Source organism: Ictalurus punctatus, chromosome 11 (assembly GCF_001660625.3).
Source record: "Ictalurus punctatus breed USDA103 chromosome 11, Coco_2.0, whole genome shotgun sequence".
Lineage (NCBI taxonomy): Eukaryota > Metazoa > Chordata > Actinopteri > Siluriformes > Ictaluridae > Ictalurus > Ictalurus punctatus.
This window is the reverse complement of record NC_030426.2, coordinates 21,202,973-21,222,929: the sequence shown is the minus strand read 5'-3', so window position 1 is coordinate 21,222,929 and position 19,957 is coordinate 21,202,973. Positions and strand designations below refer to the sequence as shown.

The following is a 19,957-nucleotide window of genomic DNA, read 5'->3' as shown; positions in this document are numbered from 1 at the left end:
ACTTTTTTTGGAATTGGGGATTGTGTTAGTACTGTTTTATTAAAAGGCTAGAAAGAAATATTTTATATTGTAATAAAACTGAATTATTATTTCGTATATTCAGAAAGTTAATCAATAGATTGATTCATTATCAACTCCTGGTTAGTTGAAGCCTAATATATAACAGCTACTAAAAGACATACAACCATAAACATGCACAGATTAAGAGAAAGCTAAAAACACCCACACACACACACACAATCAAATACACACATACACACACACACACTAAATCTGTTGTACATTGCACTGGGAACCCGGGCCTCACACTAATCTTGCGTGGAGACGGGTCTATTGAAATAGTGCCGGCGTGCTTGCAAACAGGAGGGATGCCTTCACAAACAAGACAATACAGAACGGAGGGAGTGGAGGAGAGGAAGCAGGGGGCCCGCAGAACAGTGAGAGAGAGAGAGAGAGAGAGAGAGAGAGAGAGAGAGAGAGAGAGAAACATCAGCACCTTTTAAGAACAAAGTTTTGGAGTAGCTGAGGAAAAAGCGAGCAAGGGAAAGGGAAGGAAATACTGAGGAAACAGCAGGCCCCAATAAAACCGCCTTCCGAATCTCATCTCAGAGCAGTTTGAGTCCGGCGTTCAGCTCTTCCTCTTTCCTCTTCTTATTAGTGAATATAGCGTCACTGTACATCGGATCAGTGTTCAGAACTTTTTCTTTCTTTTTCTATCCTCAAAGATCAGCGCTGACTCTTTTTTTCCTTTTCTCCGGGCCCCCTGCTTCCGCAGTCCTTTGTACGCGTCCTGACACTACCTCAATAGCTTCATCTTTCACGCAGGATTAGCTGGCATTACTGACAATGATTCCGAGTTTGTGTGTGTATGTGTGTGTGAGTCTGACTGTACACCAGTACAATGCTAATAACGATGTTACTTACAGTACATCACACCCATATGGATCCTGTTATTTTATTTGTAGTGTGTACATCCACTAACCCACTTCTTCAGAGTCAACTGTATTTCTGTATTGAGGTATTGTGGTTTAAATGACTTGTTGAGGATGAAAATATTGTACATTTTATGCTATGACCTTCACAATCACCAGATCACAACCCAATTGAAAACCAGTGGGAGATTTTGGCACGACAGGTTGAGCTGGGTTAGTACGCTGTACTATGTACACAGACCAAAACCGCACGTTGTAAAAGCATTCTTTGGCTGCGAGATGAGAGTGGCGGTCTTAGAACGTGCGGCTGATTTAGGGCGTTTTCAGACCAGTAGATCTGTGCTTTGTTCCGAAACGGGGACTTAAATTGTCACAATGGTGGATTTTCTCCTTGGTTCGGTTCGCTTTTACAAGGCAGCATTTCAAAACGTAGCAAAATGTCCTTATGCAAGTCACACGTGTTAGTAAACTGTCCTCTCATTGGTCAGAATGCACCTGGGGTTACGCTCATAGCGGCCATCCATCAAGGTGGATAGACAGCAGTGCCGTGAGCTTTCTGTGGCTTTCTTCTTAGTTGTAGTTATTATAATTGTTCAGTTTGAGCAGGGTGTTTCACAGCGCTATTAAACTCCATCTCCTTGAGACGCTCGCTAAACACCTTGTAAACCTCAGTGTTTTTATGTGTTTTTTGAAAGTTGTTCAGACCCAAATTCAATGAGGTGTTTTACGTCGTCTTTGGTTCAAGTTCAACCGCGATTCGTGTTGCGAGCCATTAGCAAAACGAACACGTTACGTATTTACGTAACACAGTTCCCATCATGCATTACTATTATATATTATAGCATACTTACTACTTATTAATTACATACTACTTACTTACTAATTACTTATTAATTACTTACTACTTACTTACTACTTATTAATTACTTTCTACTTATTAATTATTTACTACTTACTTATTAATTACATATTAATTACTAATTACTTATTACTTACTTACTACTTACTACTTACTTATTAATTACTTACTACTTACTTACTAAATACTTACTACTTACTAATTATTTACTACTTACTACTTACTGACTAAATACTTGCTACTTACTAATTATTTACCACTTACTACTTACTTATTAAATACTTACTACTTACTAATTATTTACTACTTACTACTTACTGACTAAATACTTACTACTTACTAATTATTTACCACTTACTACTTACTAATTATTTACTACTTACTACTTACTGACTAAATACTTACTACTTACTAATTATTTACTACTTACTTATTAAATACTTACTACTTACTAATTATTTACTACTTACTACTTACTTACTAAAAACTTACTACTTACTAATTATTTACTACTTACTACTTACTGACTAAATACTTACTACTTACTAATTATTTACTACTTACTACTTACTTACTAAATACTTACTACTTACTAATTATTTACTACTTACTACTTACTGACTAAATACTTACTACTTACTAATTATTTACTACTTACTACTTACTGACTAAATACTTACTACTTACTAATTATTTACTACTTACTACTTACTGACTAAATACTTACTACTAATTATTTACTACTTACTACTTACTTACTAAAAACTTACTACTTACTAATTATTTACTACTTACTACTTACTGACTAAATACTTACTACTTATTAATTATTTACTACTTACTACTTACTTACTAAATACTTACTACTTACTTACTAAATACTTACTACTTACTAATTATTTACTACTTACTACTTACTGACTAAATACTTACTACTTACTAATTATTTACTACTTACTACTTACTTATTAATTACTTACTACTTACTGACTAAATACTTACTACTTACTAATTATTTACTACTTACTACTTACTTACTAAAAACTTACTACTTACTAATTATTTACTACTTACTACTTACTGACTAAATACTTACTACTTATTAATTATTTACTACTTACTACTTACTTACTAAATACTTACTACTTACTTACTAAATACTTACTACTTACTAATTATTTACTACTTACTACTTACTGACTAAATACTTACTACTTACTTATTAATTACTTACTACTTACTTACTAAATACTTACTACTTACTAATTATTTACTACTTACTACTTACTGACTAAATACTTACTACTTACTAATTATTTACTACTTACTACTTACTTACTAAAAACTTACTACTTACTAATTATTTACTACTTACTACTTACTGACTAAATACTTACTACTTACTAATTATTTACTACTTACTACTTACTGACTAAATACTTACTACTTATTAATTATTTACTACTTACTACTTACTGACTAAATACTTACTACTTACTGACTAAATACTTACTACTTACTAATTATTTACTACTTACTACTTACTTATTAATTACTTACTACTTACTTACTAAATACTTACTACTTACTAATTATTTACTACTTACTACTTACTGACTAAATACTTGCTACTTACTAATTATTTACCACTTACTACTTACTTACTAAATACTTACTACTTACTAATTATTTACTACTTACTACTTACTAATTATTTACTACTTACTTATTAAATACTTACTACTTAAAAATTATTTACTACTTACTACTTACTTACTAAATACTTACTACTTACTAATTATTTACCACTTACTACTTACTAATTATTTACTACTTACTACTTACTGACTAAATACTTACTACTTACTAATTATTTACTACTTACTACTTACTTATTAAATACTTACTACTTACTAATTATTTACTACTTACTACTTACTTACTAAAAACTTACTACTTACTAATTATTTACCACTTACTACTTACTTATTAAATACTTACTACTTACTAATTATTTACTACTTACTACTTACTGACTAAATACTTACTACTTACTAATTATTTACCACTTACTACTTACTAATTATTTACTACTTACTACTTACTGACTAAATACTTACTACTTACTAATTATTTACTACTTACTTATTAAATACTTACTACTTACTAATTATTTACTACTTACTACTTACTTACTAAAAACTTACTACTTACTAATTATTTACTACTTACTACTTACTGACTAAATACTTACTACTTACTAATTATTTACTACTTACTACTTACTTACTAAATACTTACTACTTACTAATTATTTACTACTTACTACTTACTGACTAAATACTTACTACTAATTATTTACTACTTACTACTTACTTACTAAAAACTTACTACTTACTAATTATTTACTACTTACTACTTACTGACTAAATACTTACTACTTATTAATTATTTACTACTTACTACTTACTTACTAAATACTTACTACTTACTTACTAAATACTTACTACTTACTAATTATTTACTACTTACTACTTACTGACTAAATACTTACTACTTACTAATTATTTACTACTTACTACTTACTTATTAATTACTTACTACTTACTGACTAAATACTTACTACTTACTAATTATTTACTACTTACTACTTACTTACTAAAAACTTACTACTTACTAATTATTTACTACTTACTACTTACTGACTAAATACTTACTACTTATTAATTATTTACTACTTACTACTTACTTACTAAATACTTACTACTTACTTACTAAATACTTACTACTTACTAATTATTTACTACTTACTACTTACTGACTAAATACTTACTACTTACTTATTAATTACTTACTACTTACTTACTAAATACTTACTACTTACTAATTATTTACTACTTACTACTTACTGACTAAATACTTACTACTTACTAATTATTTACTACTTACTACTTACTTACTAAAAACTTACTACTTACTAATTATTTACTACTTACTACTTACTGACTAAATACTTACTACTTACTAATTATTTACTACTTACTACTTACTGACTAAATACTTACTACTTATTAATTATTTACTACTTACTACTTACTGACTAAATACTTACTACTTACTGACTAAATACTTACTACTTACTAATTATTTACTACTTACTACTTACTTATTAATTACTTACTACTTACTTACTAAATACTTACTACTTACTAATTATTTACTACTTACTACTTACTGACTAAATACTTGCTACTTACTAATTATTTACCACTTACTACTTACTTACTAAATACTTACTACTTACTAATTATTTACTACTTACTACTTACTAATTATTTACTACTTACTTATTAAATACTTACTACTTAAAAATTATTTACTACTTACTACTTACTTACTAAATACTTACTACTTACTAATTATTTACCACTTACTACTTACTAATTATTTACTACTTACTACTTACTGACTAAATACTTACTACTTACTAATTATTTACTACTTACTACTTACTTATTAAATACTTACTACTTACTAATTATTTACTACTTACTACTTACTTACTAAAAACTTACTACTTACTAATTATTTACCACTTACTACTTACTTATTAAATACTTACTACTTACTAATTATTTACTACTTACTACTTACTGACTAAATACTTACTACTTACTAATTATTTACCACTTACTACTTACTAATTATTTACTACTTACTACTTACTGACTAAATACTTACTACTTACTAATTATTTACTACTTACTTATTAAATACTTACTACTTACTAATTATTTACTACTTACTACTTACTTACTAAAAACTTACTACTTACTAATTATTTACTACTTACTACTTACTGACTAAATACTTACTACTTACTAATTATTTACTACTTACTACTTACTTACTAAATACTTACTACTTACTAATTATTTACTACTTACTACTTACTGACTAAATACTTACTACTAATTATTTACTACTTACTACTTACTTACTAAAAACTTACTACTTACTAATTATTTACTACTTACTACTTACTGACTAAATACTTACTACTTATTAATTATTTACTACTTACTACTTACTTACTAAATACTTACTACTTACTTACTAAATACTTACTACTTACTAATTATTTACTACTTACTACTTACTGACTAAATACTTACTACTTACTAATTATTTACTACTTACTACTTACTTATTAATTACTTACTACTTACTGACTAAATACTTACTACTTACTAATTATTTACTACTTACTACTTACTTACTAAAAACTTACTACTTACTAATTATTTACTACTTACTACTTACTGACTAAATACTTACTACTTATTAATTATTTACTACTTACTACTTACTTACTAAATACTTACTACTTACTTACTAAATACTTACTACTTACTAATTATTTACTACTTACTACTTACTGACTAAATACTTACTACTTACTTATTAATTACTTACTACTTACTTACTAAATACTTACTACTTACTAATTATTTACTACTTACTACTTACTGACTAAATACTTACTACTTACTAATTATTTACTACTTACTACTTACTTACTAAAAACTTACTACTTACTAATTATTTACTACTTACTACTTACTGACTAAATACTTACTACTTACTAATTATTTACTACTTACTACTTACTGACTAAATACTTACTACTTATTAATTATTTACTACTTACTACTTACTGACTAAATACTTACTACTTACTGACTAAATACTTACTACTTACTAATTATTTACTACTTACTACTTACTTATTAATTACTTACTACTTACTTACTAAATACTTACTACTTACTAATTATTTACTACTTACTACTTACTGACTAAATACTTGCTACTTACTAATTATTTACAACTTACTACTTACTTACTAAATACTTACTACTTACTAATTATTTACTACTTACTACTTACTAATTATTTACTACTTACTTATTAAATACTTACTACTTAAAAATTATTTACTACTTACTACTTACTTACTAAATACTTACTACTTACTAATTATTTACCACTTACTACTTACTAATTATTTACTACTTACTACTTACTGACTAAATACTTACTACTTACTAATTATTTACTACTTACTACTTACTTATTAAATACTTACTACTTACTAATTATTTACTACTTACTACTTACTTACTAAAAACTTACTACTTACTAATTATTTACTACTTACTACTTACTTACTAAATACTTACTACTTATTAATTATTTACTACTTACTACTTAATGACTAAATACTTACTACTTATTAATTATTTACTACTTACTACTTACTGACTAAATACTTACTACTTACTTACTAAATACTTACTACTTACTAATTATTTACTACTTACTACTTACTGACTAAATACTTACTACTTATTAATTATTTACTACTTACTACTTACTGACTAAATACTTACTACTTACTGACTAAATACTTACTACTTACTAATTATTTACTACTTACTACTTACTTATTAATTACTTACTACTTATCAAGTACATACTACTTACTACTTACTTATTAATTACTTACTTCTTACTACTTATTGACTAAATGCTACTTACTTACCAATTACTTACTTACTACTTACTTACTAATTACTAATTACTACTACACTTAATTTGTCACCTGTCTATACACATATCATTGATCTAAACTCATTTCATACGTCATTTCTCAAACAAACTGCTTACATATTGCTAAAAGGTTACATAAGGTCATCTGACTTTTTTCTCCGTGAACTTTCTTCCTCCAAGAACAACGTGAATTGTCTCTCTGCTTTGCCTCTGCTCCCTCGTTCAGGGTCCCAAACCACAAAGCCAGGGCTGCCACTTAAAGCAAAGTAATACTCTGCAATAAGGCAGAGTGTGATTTTCCCACCAGTCACAGAGGACTTGAGCTAAGCCCTGCTGAAAGGACGGTGAGAACTAATGAGAGCAACGTTATAGAGTCTTCAGTCATTCAGTGACTTCACAATAATAACAGCCTTCACACACACACATACGCTACCGTGTCCGTTAGGTAAGTATTCACCATGAATAAAACATTAAAGTAGCGTGAGGCGGAAATTGCAGAAATTCCACAAAGCTATGGACAAGCTTGAGAAATGGATTATGGGTTTTATAAAGAGGAAGAAGAGGAAGAAAAAGAAGAATCAGTATAAGCTATGTCGCTAATCTGAGGAGGGATTATGTGTTGATACTGCACTAGGGCAAAGGAGCAGAACAAACAGCACTGGGATTAATTTCAGCAGAGCTGTGCTGTTATGTGTTGTGTTTCTGAAAGGTCTACAGGTCTATGTGAAACACACACACACACACACACACACACACACACACACACACACACACACACACACACACATAGCGCCTTGAAAACATCTCTATCGCTGGTGTGCTGTCTGAGAGTAAGCAAAGAAATCCTGCCTACATTGATAAGAGAAAAGGCGATTGTTGGTGAGAGAGAAATTAAACAAAATGGAGGTTTTTATCAGGTGCTGCGTCATATGGGCAAGAAGTGTGCTGGAGCGTGTGTGTGTGTGTGTGTGTGTGTGTGTGCGCATGTGTGTGTGTGTGTTTAGTGGGGACAGGGGTGTTGGTCTTCAACATGATACAATTTTTTGATTATGGTTACATCGACTCATTTCAGTCGTTGCCTGAATATCTGACAGTTTTGTCCTTGATTTGGTTGATTCCAACAAAACTACGTTTTTTTTTTTTTTTTTGCAGCTGCAACGTTTATTTAAAAATTTAAAGAGACAAAATATTTCCTTTTGGTTACTTAGGTTAAGGTTAGTGTTTTTGGGTAGCATACCATTAATTAGATGTATCAATAACTATTTCAAAAAGACAAATGTGTATGTGTATGTGTGTGTGTGTGTGTGTGTGTGTGTGTGTGTGTGTATGTATGTGTGTGTGCATGCACAATGCATCCCGCCCTGTCCTGCACTCCTCCGCTGTTTTCCTCCTCCCTGTCTCACACGCACAAACACATAGAATACATAAATCCCAATTATAATAAATCACCATAACAGTCAGATAAAAATCAATAGCCAGCCAGAGATCCGGCCACACGCTCCCAAAAATGGATGGCTTTATCAGAGGCATCACGCCTCTGAAAGTGTGTGTGCGCGTGTGTATGAGCATTCTACTGATAAATGTGCTTCCGTTTCAAAGAAAACATTTGGTTGTTCAAGGAATGTCAAGCTCACAGCGTGTAACATGGGTGTGCTGTGTGTCCTGCATCTACACTGAATTTACTGACCGATATTCCTAAACCACAGCTGATTCTAAACATGATTCGAAATGAGGGCAATACTCCAGGAATAAAACACTCGGAGGTGTGCCGTTATAGGAAAATAATCAGCAACACAGGTGTCGTTACCGTAACCACCTTGACGTTTGCACTTTGCACGTGTTACGTGTTTAGACTCGCAGTTAATGTCACAGGACGTCTGCAAAGCAGACGAAAAAATTTTTAAATCATAGTTCCTGATTAGGCCTCGTTTGATCATTCGGCTCAAGCAGCTTTGCGAAGACAGGACCGTGTTTTTAGCACCACTGGAAGCTGTACGCTGAGAGCGAGGAGCGGATCATCAGTCGATTTTGTTTGCCCGGTGCGGTTTTAGTTACTCTGTGTTCTAGCGCGTTTAGCTACTGGTACATTTCAAAGAGAAACTGGAGATGGTACTGGCGTTTCCCAACCAACTACGAGTTGAATAACGATGTGTCTTACCTTCATCCATTTCTCTCACACTGCAATACGTCACGTTTCCAAAAACCAGCAGTGGAAATGTTCCTAAATGTAAATGGGGAAACAGCACGGACAAACGTTCGTCCAGAACAGAAGCGTAGCGCTGGAGCTGTATTAAAATCACATTACCACAAACGCTAATGAAACACTTTTGTTAAGGTCTGAGGTATTTTAATAAGGATGAAATAATCAGTAAATGTTTTTACAGGGTTACAGGTTGAGGGTGTGATGAGATGATACGGTATTGCACACTTACCGGAAGTCTAAGTCTACTTCTCAGACGTCTAATAGAAAGAGGCTCAATATTAAAAAGGTGAACCTGATATTGAGGATAACATGTTGCCAAATTAGAATTGGATACAATTCAAACAGCCTTTTTTGATCACACAGCTACACACACACACACACACACACACACACACACACACACACACAATGACAACTTTATAACCAAATAATCAAAATAATCATTTTTGATTAAAATCAAAAATACTGCATCTGCTTACATTTGCAGTTCCCAAAGGATATAAACTGCACACACACACACACACACACACACACACACACACACACACACACCCTGTTGTGTTATTATAGAACAATAAAAGTGCGAAACAGACAAAGACAAAAGATAGAAGGGGTTACGTGTAGTGCCACAAATTTAGAACATTAAAGGAGCGGTTTATAAGTTTTGGAGCCCTCTCCTGCTTTCCAGAGGAATTGCAATAACAATCAAAATATGTCTAAGCTTCTCTGATGAATATGCATGCCTCCTCACAAAAAAAAAATACAAATACAAAGAGGCAGAGATAAGCAGAATAATATTGCAGATTTTAAAGATACTCATGAAATGAGATGATCATCATTGCCCTAGAAATACTTTTACACATTGTAAATGGCACCTTTAATCATCATTCAAAAAAATATATAAAAGCTTATTTCATTGTTTATATGTGTACGAGTGTGTGTGTGTGTGTGTGGGTGTAATACAAGAGCTGTGCAGTCAGTTTAATAGCTACATGATGATACATGACACAAACAGCGGAGGCTCGTGATAGCTCTGACCCTGTGTGTTCAAATAAAAATGAGGTTTCTAACAGCTCCAGGTTTTCTACAGCGCACTGGGTCTGTGCTACACAGGCCTCCTGTCATTAATTTTAATGAATTCAAAAAACTTTCTCCAGCATAAAGGAAACTGATTAGGTGTCTGGCCTTTGACCTTGTAGGATGTGTCCCATTTGACTGCTCTTTTGAGATGGAGAGGTTGAGGGGAGGGAGGGAGGGAGGGAGGGGGGTGTTAGTGGAGTGTCTGCATTTTATTTATGCTGAGAGTGTCTGAAGCGCAACAAATCTGCTGTGATGCCTCATCTTGAGGATGAGCATCTCCAGCTCACACGCAATCTTTCAATGCTCACTCATTTATTAATAATTAATGATAATTAATAATAACAATAATAATAATAATAATAATAATAATAATAATAATAATAACTATGCACATTTGGTGCTTGGCCTCCTACTACTACCACAACTATAGCGGCTGTGGTTCAGGTGGTAGAGTGGGTTGTCCACTAATCATAGGGTTGGTTCGATTCCCGGCCTACATGACTCCACATGCTGAAGTGTCCTTGGGCAGGAAACTGAACCACAAATTGCTCCCAATGGCAAGTTAGCGCCATTGTGTGTGTGTATGAATGTGAATGGGTGAATGAGACACAGTGTAAAGCGCTTTGGAACCACTAAGGTTAAAAAGACGCTATATAAGTGCAGACCATTTAATACTACTACTTCTACTATTATTACTACTACTACTATTACTACTACTACTACTACTATTACTATTACTACTACTACTACTATTACTATTACAACTACTACTACTATTACTACTACTACTATCACTATTACTACTACTATTACTACTATTACTATTACTACTACTATTACTATTACTACTACTACTATTACTACTACTATTACTACTACTATTACTACTATTACTATTACTACTACTATTACTACTACTATTACTACTATCACTATTACTACTACTATTACTACTACTATTACTATTATTACTATTACTACTATTACTATTACTACTACTACTACTATTACTACTATTACTATTACTACTACTACTACTATTACTACTACTACTATCACTATTACTACTACTATTACTACTATTACTATTACTACTATTATTACTATTACTACTACTATTACTATTACTACTACTACTATTACTACTACTATTACTACTACTATTACTACTATAACTATTACTACTACTAATACTACTACTATTACTATTATTACTATTACTACTATTACTATTACTACTACTACTATTACTACTATTACTACTACTACTACTATTACTACTACTACTATCACTATTACTACTACTATTACTACTATTACTATTACTACTACTATTACTATTACTACTACTATTACTATTACAACTACTATTACTACTATTACTATTACTACTATTACTATTACTACTACTATTACCATTATTACTATTACTACTACTATTACTATTACTACTACTATTACTATTACTACTATTACTATTATTACTATTACTACTACTTTTACTATTACTACTACTACTATTAATACTATTATTACTATTACTACTACTATTACTACTACTATTTGTTATGCAACCCCTGATTTAAAAAACAGACACAAGGTTAGAGTGCGTAAAGGGAAAGAAGCCGAAAAGCTTGAAATGTGGCGATATGCCTCAGCTGTGAGGATGGGACTGTTCAAATAATGTATATAAGACAGAAAAGGAAGCAAAATGAAAGAAAAAATACTTCCAAACAGTTACTTGTTAGAATGAGAACCTAAAGAGTTACAAAAGGACTGACACCTGATGAAGTCACCAACACAGCTCTACTTAAAAAAAGTGTTAATAGATCACAATACCCATATCATATCTTCAAAATGCTCACCATTCTACAGCATATGCGCTTTCTGTCTGTGTTCTAAAATAATATAACCTTCCATTAGTGTGAGCTACAATATAGTCATGCGGTCTATTCTTTAACCATGACCGTGTGCTTACCGGGGTAGCACATTGTGCAGCTCTGTTTTTAAAGACTGTGACAGCTTCCTGTTCAAGAGGCTACAAACCATGAAGTCACACTACCGAAAGAAAAAAAAAAAACAGACTTTCTTCAGACGCTGCCTTCAGACACAAGGCTGCGTAAACAGAGTGTGGCAAAAGAGCGCAATAGAGAAAGGAAGGCAGAAAGAAAGAGGGACTGTGTGTGTGTGCGGGTGTGAGACGGTTGCTACAGCCGTCTCTATGGGCAACCGGAGAAGAACCCTCCACCTCTCCAAGCACAAAGCGCTAAACACCATCCTTGAGGAATTATTTTAATTCCGCACGTCTGCCTGAATCCACGGGAAACCGGGAACAGACCCTGCTCACGTCCTGTCTGCTGAAGACACGGTATTAAGAAAGACAAGCTGACACACAGTAGAGCCAGCACCAGCAGAGAGCCAGGTGCTGAGCTGGAAGAGCAGCCAGGCTGGGAATGCTACCTCGCTGGAATACCCATACACACACTCCTGCGTTCCTCTGGGCTGGGCTTGGGTTTTGGGTTGTTTTAGAGCTCACAGAGGGAGGAAGGGGGAACAGGAGGAGCGCTGGCTGCTGGCTTGACGCGAGTGCCAGTGGACAATCAAACTACAAGCAGTAATGCCAGTCATAATTAATGCCTGCTGTTCCGCCTGCACCCTTTAACTTCTTGGATTCTGCTTAGAGGCTGCACATGAAAACTCTTTTCTCACTTTTCCTAACAGTATTAAAGTAGCAGCCCTTTGCCGTCTCCAGCACGCATCGCAATCGCATTGTGACCACTGACGCCCCGGCCACTTTGTATGCATCGTCAGTTGTCTTTTACGGTGAAAGAAGCAGAACTACGCAAGAGCTATAAACAAACACCTGAAACGAAGAAACTCGCCTAATCCATCGCATGGCAATATTGTCGATCGTGGTATATTTGGGAAATGACGTCGTTTTCACAGGATTAGAAACACTTTGGAACATTACTCGCTGCACCTTTAACGAGTGTTAAAAAAACATCAGTTCTGTGTCTCATCTCCAGTAAAGAAAGCTGAAGGAAAGTAGGCAAACAAAACTGCTTAGAAACGGCACATGCTAAATAAATTTTGAAAAAAAAAAAAAAAAACGTTTTAAACATATCGCTCAACATTTAACGCGTATGTGTTATAAAGAGTTCTTCTAGTCCTTCTACCACATGACCACATGACCTCTGGCCTTCCAGCCATAACCACCATCAGAAAATGATGCCCACTCCTACTACCGAGCAACACTTCCTGGAAAATCTGAAATTTTGACCCCTGGCATAATCTCGCATGGTCCAGACTCGACTTTAAACTTGAAACACTGTACATGTATGAATCTGTATAAATCTGTGGGTCTTTGGTGACGGCTGACACTGTGCAACTGGATCATTATCATCAGTTATAAACTCATACTACATAACAATAAACAGTCCAACTGACATTCAACATGTGTGCATGACTATTATGGACACATTGTGGAATGTTCGCTAGATGAAGAGATTTACCCAGAACCAAAAAGACTCCTAATGGTGATAGGTGTGGCCTTTTTTCATCTTCTCCTCCAAGTGTACTATTTGTATAAAGTGCAGAGAGAATTGGAGGTCGGCTGCTTTTCAGGCCAATTCTGAAAATTAATCAGGGGCTGCAAAATCTGATTTAAAAACAGGCTCAAACTGTACAGTGTACACCTGGATGGGTTGCCAGATTGTAGTTCCCTACCCCACAGCCCAGTCAATTCACTGTAATGCTCCCACACACTATTATATACATCAGAGGTTCTCGAGGGTTTTTTTTGTTTTTGTTTTTTTTTGATTACAGCTAAGGACCCAATTATATGTGGGGGGAAAACGTTTGACAGACTCCTTCAGTACAAATGAATATTATGAACATTAACTAAAATATTAACGTTAAATATTAAACTCATTAACTAAAGTGTGTTCAATAATATACTGGCTATTTATTGGAGCCTTAGAGGGTTTCAATTTCTGAACTTTCCCCTCACAGAACTCATCATTTAGCACAATTCTCATTAGCTCCATGCTGATTTTTATTTATAGGAGTACTTGTTTGAGAGTAATTACGGTTTGGATTAAACTCTTTCAATTCACGAGGCAAGCCAAACAGACTAGTTGGTGGGGATTCTCTCAAACTAACCGTATTACATTAATGATTAAACATTAAACAGTTGATATGTCCTTCAAAACAAAACAAAACAAAAAAAGTAAATTCACCTACTGATACGTGAAAATCAAATTTCAAAATGGATTTAAATCAAAGTGCGCTGTTGCTCTTTCTCCTGCCAGCGGCTCGTGCAGAAACACAGATGATACACGTCTGGCGTGGACCGACTGATGCCTTGACACAGCGTTTATAAGTAGGTTACTCATTTCTGTATTAGTATCCGTATTGACAAGCACCAGAAAAATGCACTTAAACTCTGTCTGAAACAATGCTATTAATACATCCCTAGTAATAACTATAATAATATTGTTAATGGTAGGTTGTGATTTCCACCACTTTAAAAAAGCTAAATCAATACTCCAATTAATAAAAGGTAAAGTTCTGCACAAAACTTTAACATATAAAGAACAGCCATAAACTGCACCAAATGAGATTCAGTCACACTGTCCAGCCTGAACAGATGATTACTCTCATGCGTTCTGGCTCTGTTCTTACATACAGAAATTCTGGTCATAGTTCATGGGCGAGCGATCGAACCAGACAAGATGTCCCAATATAGCATTACTCAGTGACATCTCCACATTAGCAATGCCTGAGCATCTTAAATCTTTATATTAATAGCACTATTGGCAAAAGGACTAGATTACTTGACTGGAATCACAGAACCAAAAGTATCCGTAGTGCACGTGCTTAAAGTCATTTCTTTTTCATTTTCTTCTCATAAAATTGGTTGTTTTTCATCATGTTTTGATCCAGCTTTAAATTCTTAAACTCTTATTTTCTAATTTATTGCCTTGTGTACTTTAATTTGAACTTTTCTTTGTTGTTTACGTTTTTATATTTCTCTTTGATCCTTCAATGCTCTTTGTCTTCATTTTGATTGTACTTATCTAAAGCACTTTGAATTGCCTTTGTGTATGAAATGTGCTATAGAAATAAATGTGCCTCGCCTTGCCTTAATTCAAACTTTGACAATATTACAATATTATTATTATTATTATTATTATTTTTTTTTACCTGGTTACCTTTTTTTTGGTATGGTTTTCTCCTTTTGTCTTAATTTACAACTTTTTTTTTCCCCCTGACCCTGAAATGAAATAATGGTTTTTGTAGACAATGCTATGATGACTCCCTTCTGGCTATGTAGTTTGTTGGTGATGAGAGGAAAAGAGAGGAAAAGAAATATGAGAGGAAAAGAAAACAAGGGAGGTGTGATATAACAATGATAAATAAATGAGTGATAACTATATTTATCTGAATTTCTTCTAACAAAAACAAACAAACAAACAAACAAACAAACAAACAAATAAATAAAAATCCCTGACTCTCTTGGATATGATTTAAGGACCCCTGGAGGTCTCTGGACTCCAGTTTGAGAACCATGGATATACAGGAAATAAAACTATATAAATATAATGCCTTGAGCAACGAGGGGAAACAAATCAATTTGGCAACCCAGAGTCGGTGAAGTCTCTCACTCACAGCAGTGCTCCTCGTCGCTGTTGTCGGAGCAGTCGTCGTCGTCGTCGCATCTCCACGGTGTGGGAATACACCTGCCGTTTCTACACCGGAACTGTCCCGTTTCACAAGCTGTCTCACTCCCTGGAAAGAAAGCCACCATTTCCAAAAAAAAAAAAAAAAGAGGGAAGAATAAAAACAAAACACAGTTACCTCAGTATCTAAGAGGCTCGAGTTACACAGTTACACAGAGGAAACCTAATACACGCGTTTATTACAGGAAGCGCGAGCGTGCAGCACGTGAGCGCACAACAGTGACAGCTCACGTCGGCTTTATTTGTTTACTTCATTCATTCATTCATTCATTCTGACAGCAAAACAACACCGCTGAACCGAAAGAGGACATTATTATGTCTTTTAGACATTTAATAAAAGCAGTAAGGAAGCAGGAGCTGTGTTGCTCCTCTGCTTATCGTATTTGCGCGCTCTCTCTCTCTCTCTCTCTCTCTCTCTAACACTCAGCATGATGACAGGTTAATTTCCGCTTTAAAGACCCACCTTTAGTATAAAAAGTCTCCATGAGGAACACGTGTAAAAGCAGTAGTTTGCCTAGTCCTGTCCGCATTCTTCACGCTGGAGACTCTGCGCTCATATGAAAGGGAAAAACACAGCCCAGCTCCCAGTTTCCTTCAGTTCCTCCTCCACTGTGCTTCACCTCGCCGGACTCGCCGCCGCTCCAATATTCATTTGAATAGGTGACGTCAGGGAGAGTGGGCGGAGTCACGGCAGCACGAGCGCGTCCCTGTGAGAGGTGTTGACGGTATGATCACCTAGTCCAAAATTATCACGGTCGCACGGTATAACTGTATTAATCGACCTTTTAAAAACACACAAGCCAAAATTCTAAATTAAAATATATAATATATTATTATATTATATATATTTAATATATTTATATATATATATATAATTCTGATAATTATAATGATTTTCCCATTCATTGTCAGGATTTATCATGATGTTAAAATAATTTGGAAAGAGACCGTATGCCAAACCACTTAGCAAAAAAAAATAAATAAATAAATAAAATACCTGTTGAAAACCACTTTCAACAGCATTGTGGGTAATGTAGGAAAGTGTCAAGGAAAGAAGTTTAAACTTTAAAATGTCAAGTCAGAATTTCATTAAAAAATAATCATTGCGTGGAATTTAAGATTATATCTTAATTATAAAGATTAATAAGTCATTCAGAGTGGATTTTTTTTTTTCCTTAAGAATGAAACATTTAATTAACCCAAATAGATTAGACAGGGATGTATTAATTCCATTGGCCCCCATGAAGGAAGTAGGATTTTACCACCTCCTAAATCCAAATGTAACCCCTGGATGGCACTAATACACATTTTATTCTATACAAAAAGGAAAAACGTGATAAAATGATAGCATAAAATGTATAGACTTAATTAATTATGCAGGTTGATTGTGTGCCCTTCGAAATAAATACTCACAGGGGTTCTGCGTTTCCCAGTTTTATTTCATTCAATTCAACTTTATTTGTATAACATTTTCAATAATAGACATTGGACAAGGTTACAAAATGCGAGTTTACAAAACCTGTCTATACCCATGAATCACATATTCTGCACCTTTACCTAAGAGAAAAGCTATTTAACAAAATGCCTGACTAATCAAAACCTAAACTTAAAGACTGAGACTGTGTCTGAGTCCTGAACGCTAATTGAAAAGCTTTTCTATTGTCTAGGGGTTTAAGGAAAAGGTTTGGTCCCTTTCATTATTCTAGATACAGAGAAAGAACCTGTACCTTCTGATAGAAGCAGGGTTAGAAGATCATAATAGACCTAAAGTTTGCTCAGGTCCTGTGACCATTCAGTGGTTTATAGGTCATTAATAAATTAGATCTGTTTTTGTCTTTGTTTTTTTTTTTTGTTTTTTTTTACTGGGAGGCAATGTAGTGTAGACAGCAACGCATTAGTTGAAACTAGAGGCAAAAAAAAAAAAAGGCATAAACTAGTTTTCCTGCCTCATTGACCAAAATAATATTTCTTAATCATGTTTCTAAAAATAAGAGCCTTTCATAGTACTCAAGGAAACTGTACACTCACAAGAAGAAAAAAAAAAATACCCCCCCCCCCCCCCCCCCCCAACAAATCCTATGGGTAAGTAAAACATTCAAAATTTGAATTTAGAATATAAAAGACAGTAATAAAAGTATACATGTTTTTAAACAAATTGTTTGTTTTGTCTTTTTTTCTGAGTTGAAAACAGCTGTCCTAGTTATATGATCTACAAGACTGGCATCAATAATCACACCAAGGTCTTTCACTGCTAACAGGTTTATGAATAATTATTCCCTGAGGTAGCATGTAGGGAAAAAAAAGGAGTGGGCCTATGACAGAGGCTTGTGGAACACCACACTTTACTTTTGTATGCATAGAGAAGTCACTATTTACATTTACAAATTGATAGCAATTCGTCAGATAAGATAGTGTATAAAACAGGAAAGAGTCATTCCTCCAACTCCAACAACAGTTTCTAGTCCATCTAGAAGAATATTGTATTAAAAGAGATTAAATAATACAAGCAAAGGGCCTGTAGTAGATCATTTACTACCGTAACCAGCACTGCTTCTGTTTCAGAAATGTAAAGAGACATAAACAATTGCAATATCTTGATGTAAAATTGTTGTAAACTGTACACTCATGTCATGAGTTTACTTTGTCTCTCAACTAGAAGCCTGGAAGGACTTTCTCAGCGGTTGGCACACTATGCCTGGACTAACATTTATTGTGTTTGCATTGATTGGGCAACAACAGATGGAATTTCCCGACACTTCCTGGTTTCTAGCATTGCGTGGGTGCCTATAAAAGATTTGGCCAAACCCATTCTATCTCTTTCTCTTACTTTGCTCCTAGCCTAGCATTAGCAGGACACTGAGCCACCAGAGCTAGTGTCTTTCCTTTTTATTTGAGAGTTCATTTATTCTAAGTAAATAATTGGTCTCATTTGAATTTGGTGCGATATTTAAACAATATTTGTAACAGACATATTTGGTGTTACAAATAGGAAGTCACATACAACATTACATACAATTGTGGTTGCATATTTGGCTTACCATAGCCTTCCTGTAAGCTCGAACCAATCTGGCCATTGTCCTCTGACTTCTTTTATGAACAAGATGTTTCACCCCGCAGAACCTTTCTGTATAAAATCTGGAGGATGGTCTGTGTGAAACTCCAGGAGAACATCAGTTTCTGAAATACTTAAACCAGCCTGTCTGGTACCAACAAACCACGTTCAAAGTCACTGAGATCACATTTCCCCCATTCTGATGTTTGATTAACTGAAGCTCTTGACCTGTAACAGCATGATTTTATGCATTGCACTGATGCCACATGACTGACTGATTGGATGACTGCATGAATGAGCAGGGAAACCTGTTTCTATTAAACTGGCCTTATACATTTTTAAAAATATATAGCACATTCTTCCATCGACTACACTAATATTTTTCCTAAAAAGGAGAAACAGGCTAGAAAATAGTTTGACGATCTAACAGAAAATGTGTGAGAGAAGCAAGCTGATCAATACCTGCTGTATAGTCCG

General features: G+C 33.7%; 1 protein-coding gene across 3 annotated transcripts in view; it reads right to left on the bottom strand.

Moving 5' to 3' along the window:
• lrp8 (low density lipoprotein receptor-related protein 8, apolipoprotein e receptor) overlaps positions 1-17,059 on the bottom strand; it is a 210,416-nt gene extending 193,357 nt beyond the window's left edge. For all 3 annotated transcript variants that reach the window (XM_017480588.3, XM_053683642.1, XM_017480586.3), the window contains exons 1-2: positions 16,892-17,059; positions 16,358-16,477 (exon numbers count right to left, since the gene is read on the bottom strand). In XM_017480588.3, coding sequence (XP_017336077.1) covers positions 16,358-16,477; positions 16,892-16,958 — 187 coding nt within the window. In that variant the 5' untranslated portion in view covers positions 16,959-17,059. The remainder of the gene's footprint in view (positions 1-16,357; positions 16,478-16,891) is intronic.
• Positions 17,060-19,957: the final 2,898 nt, after the last annotated feature.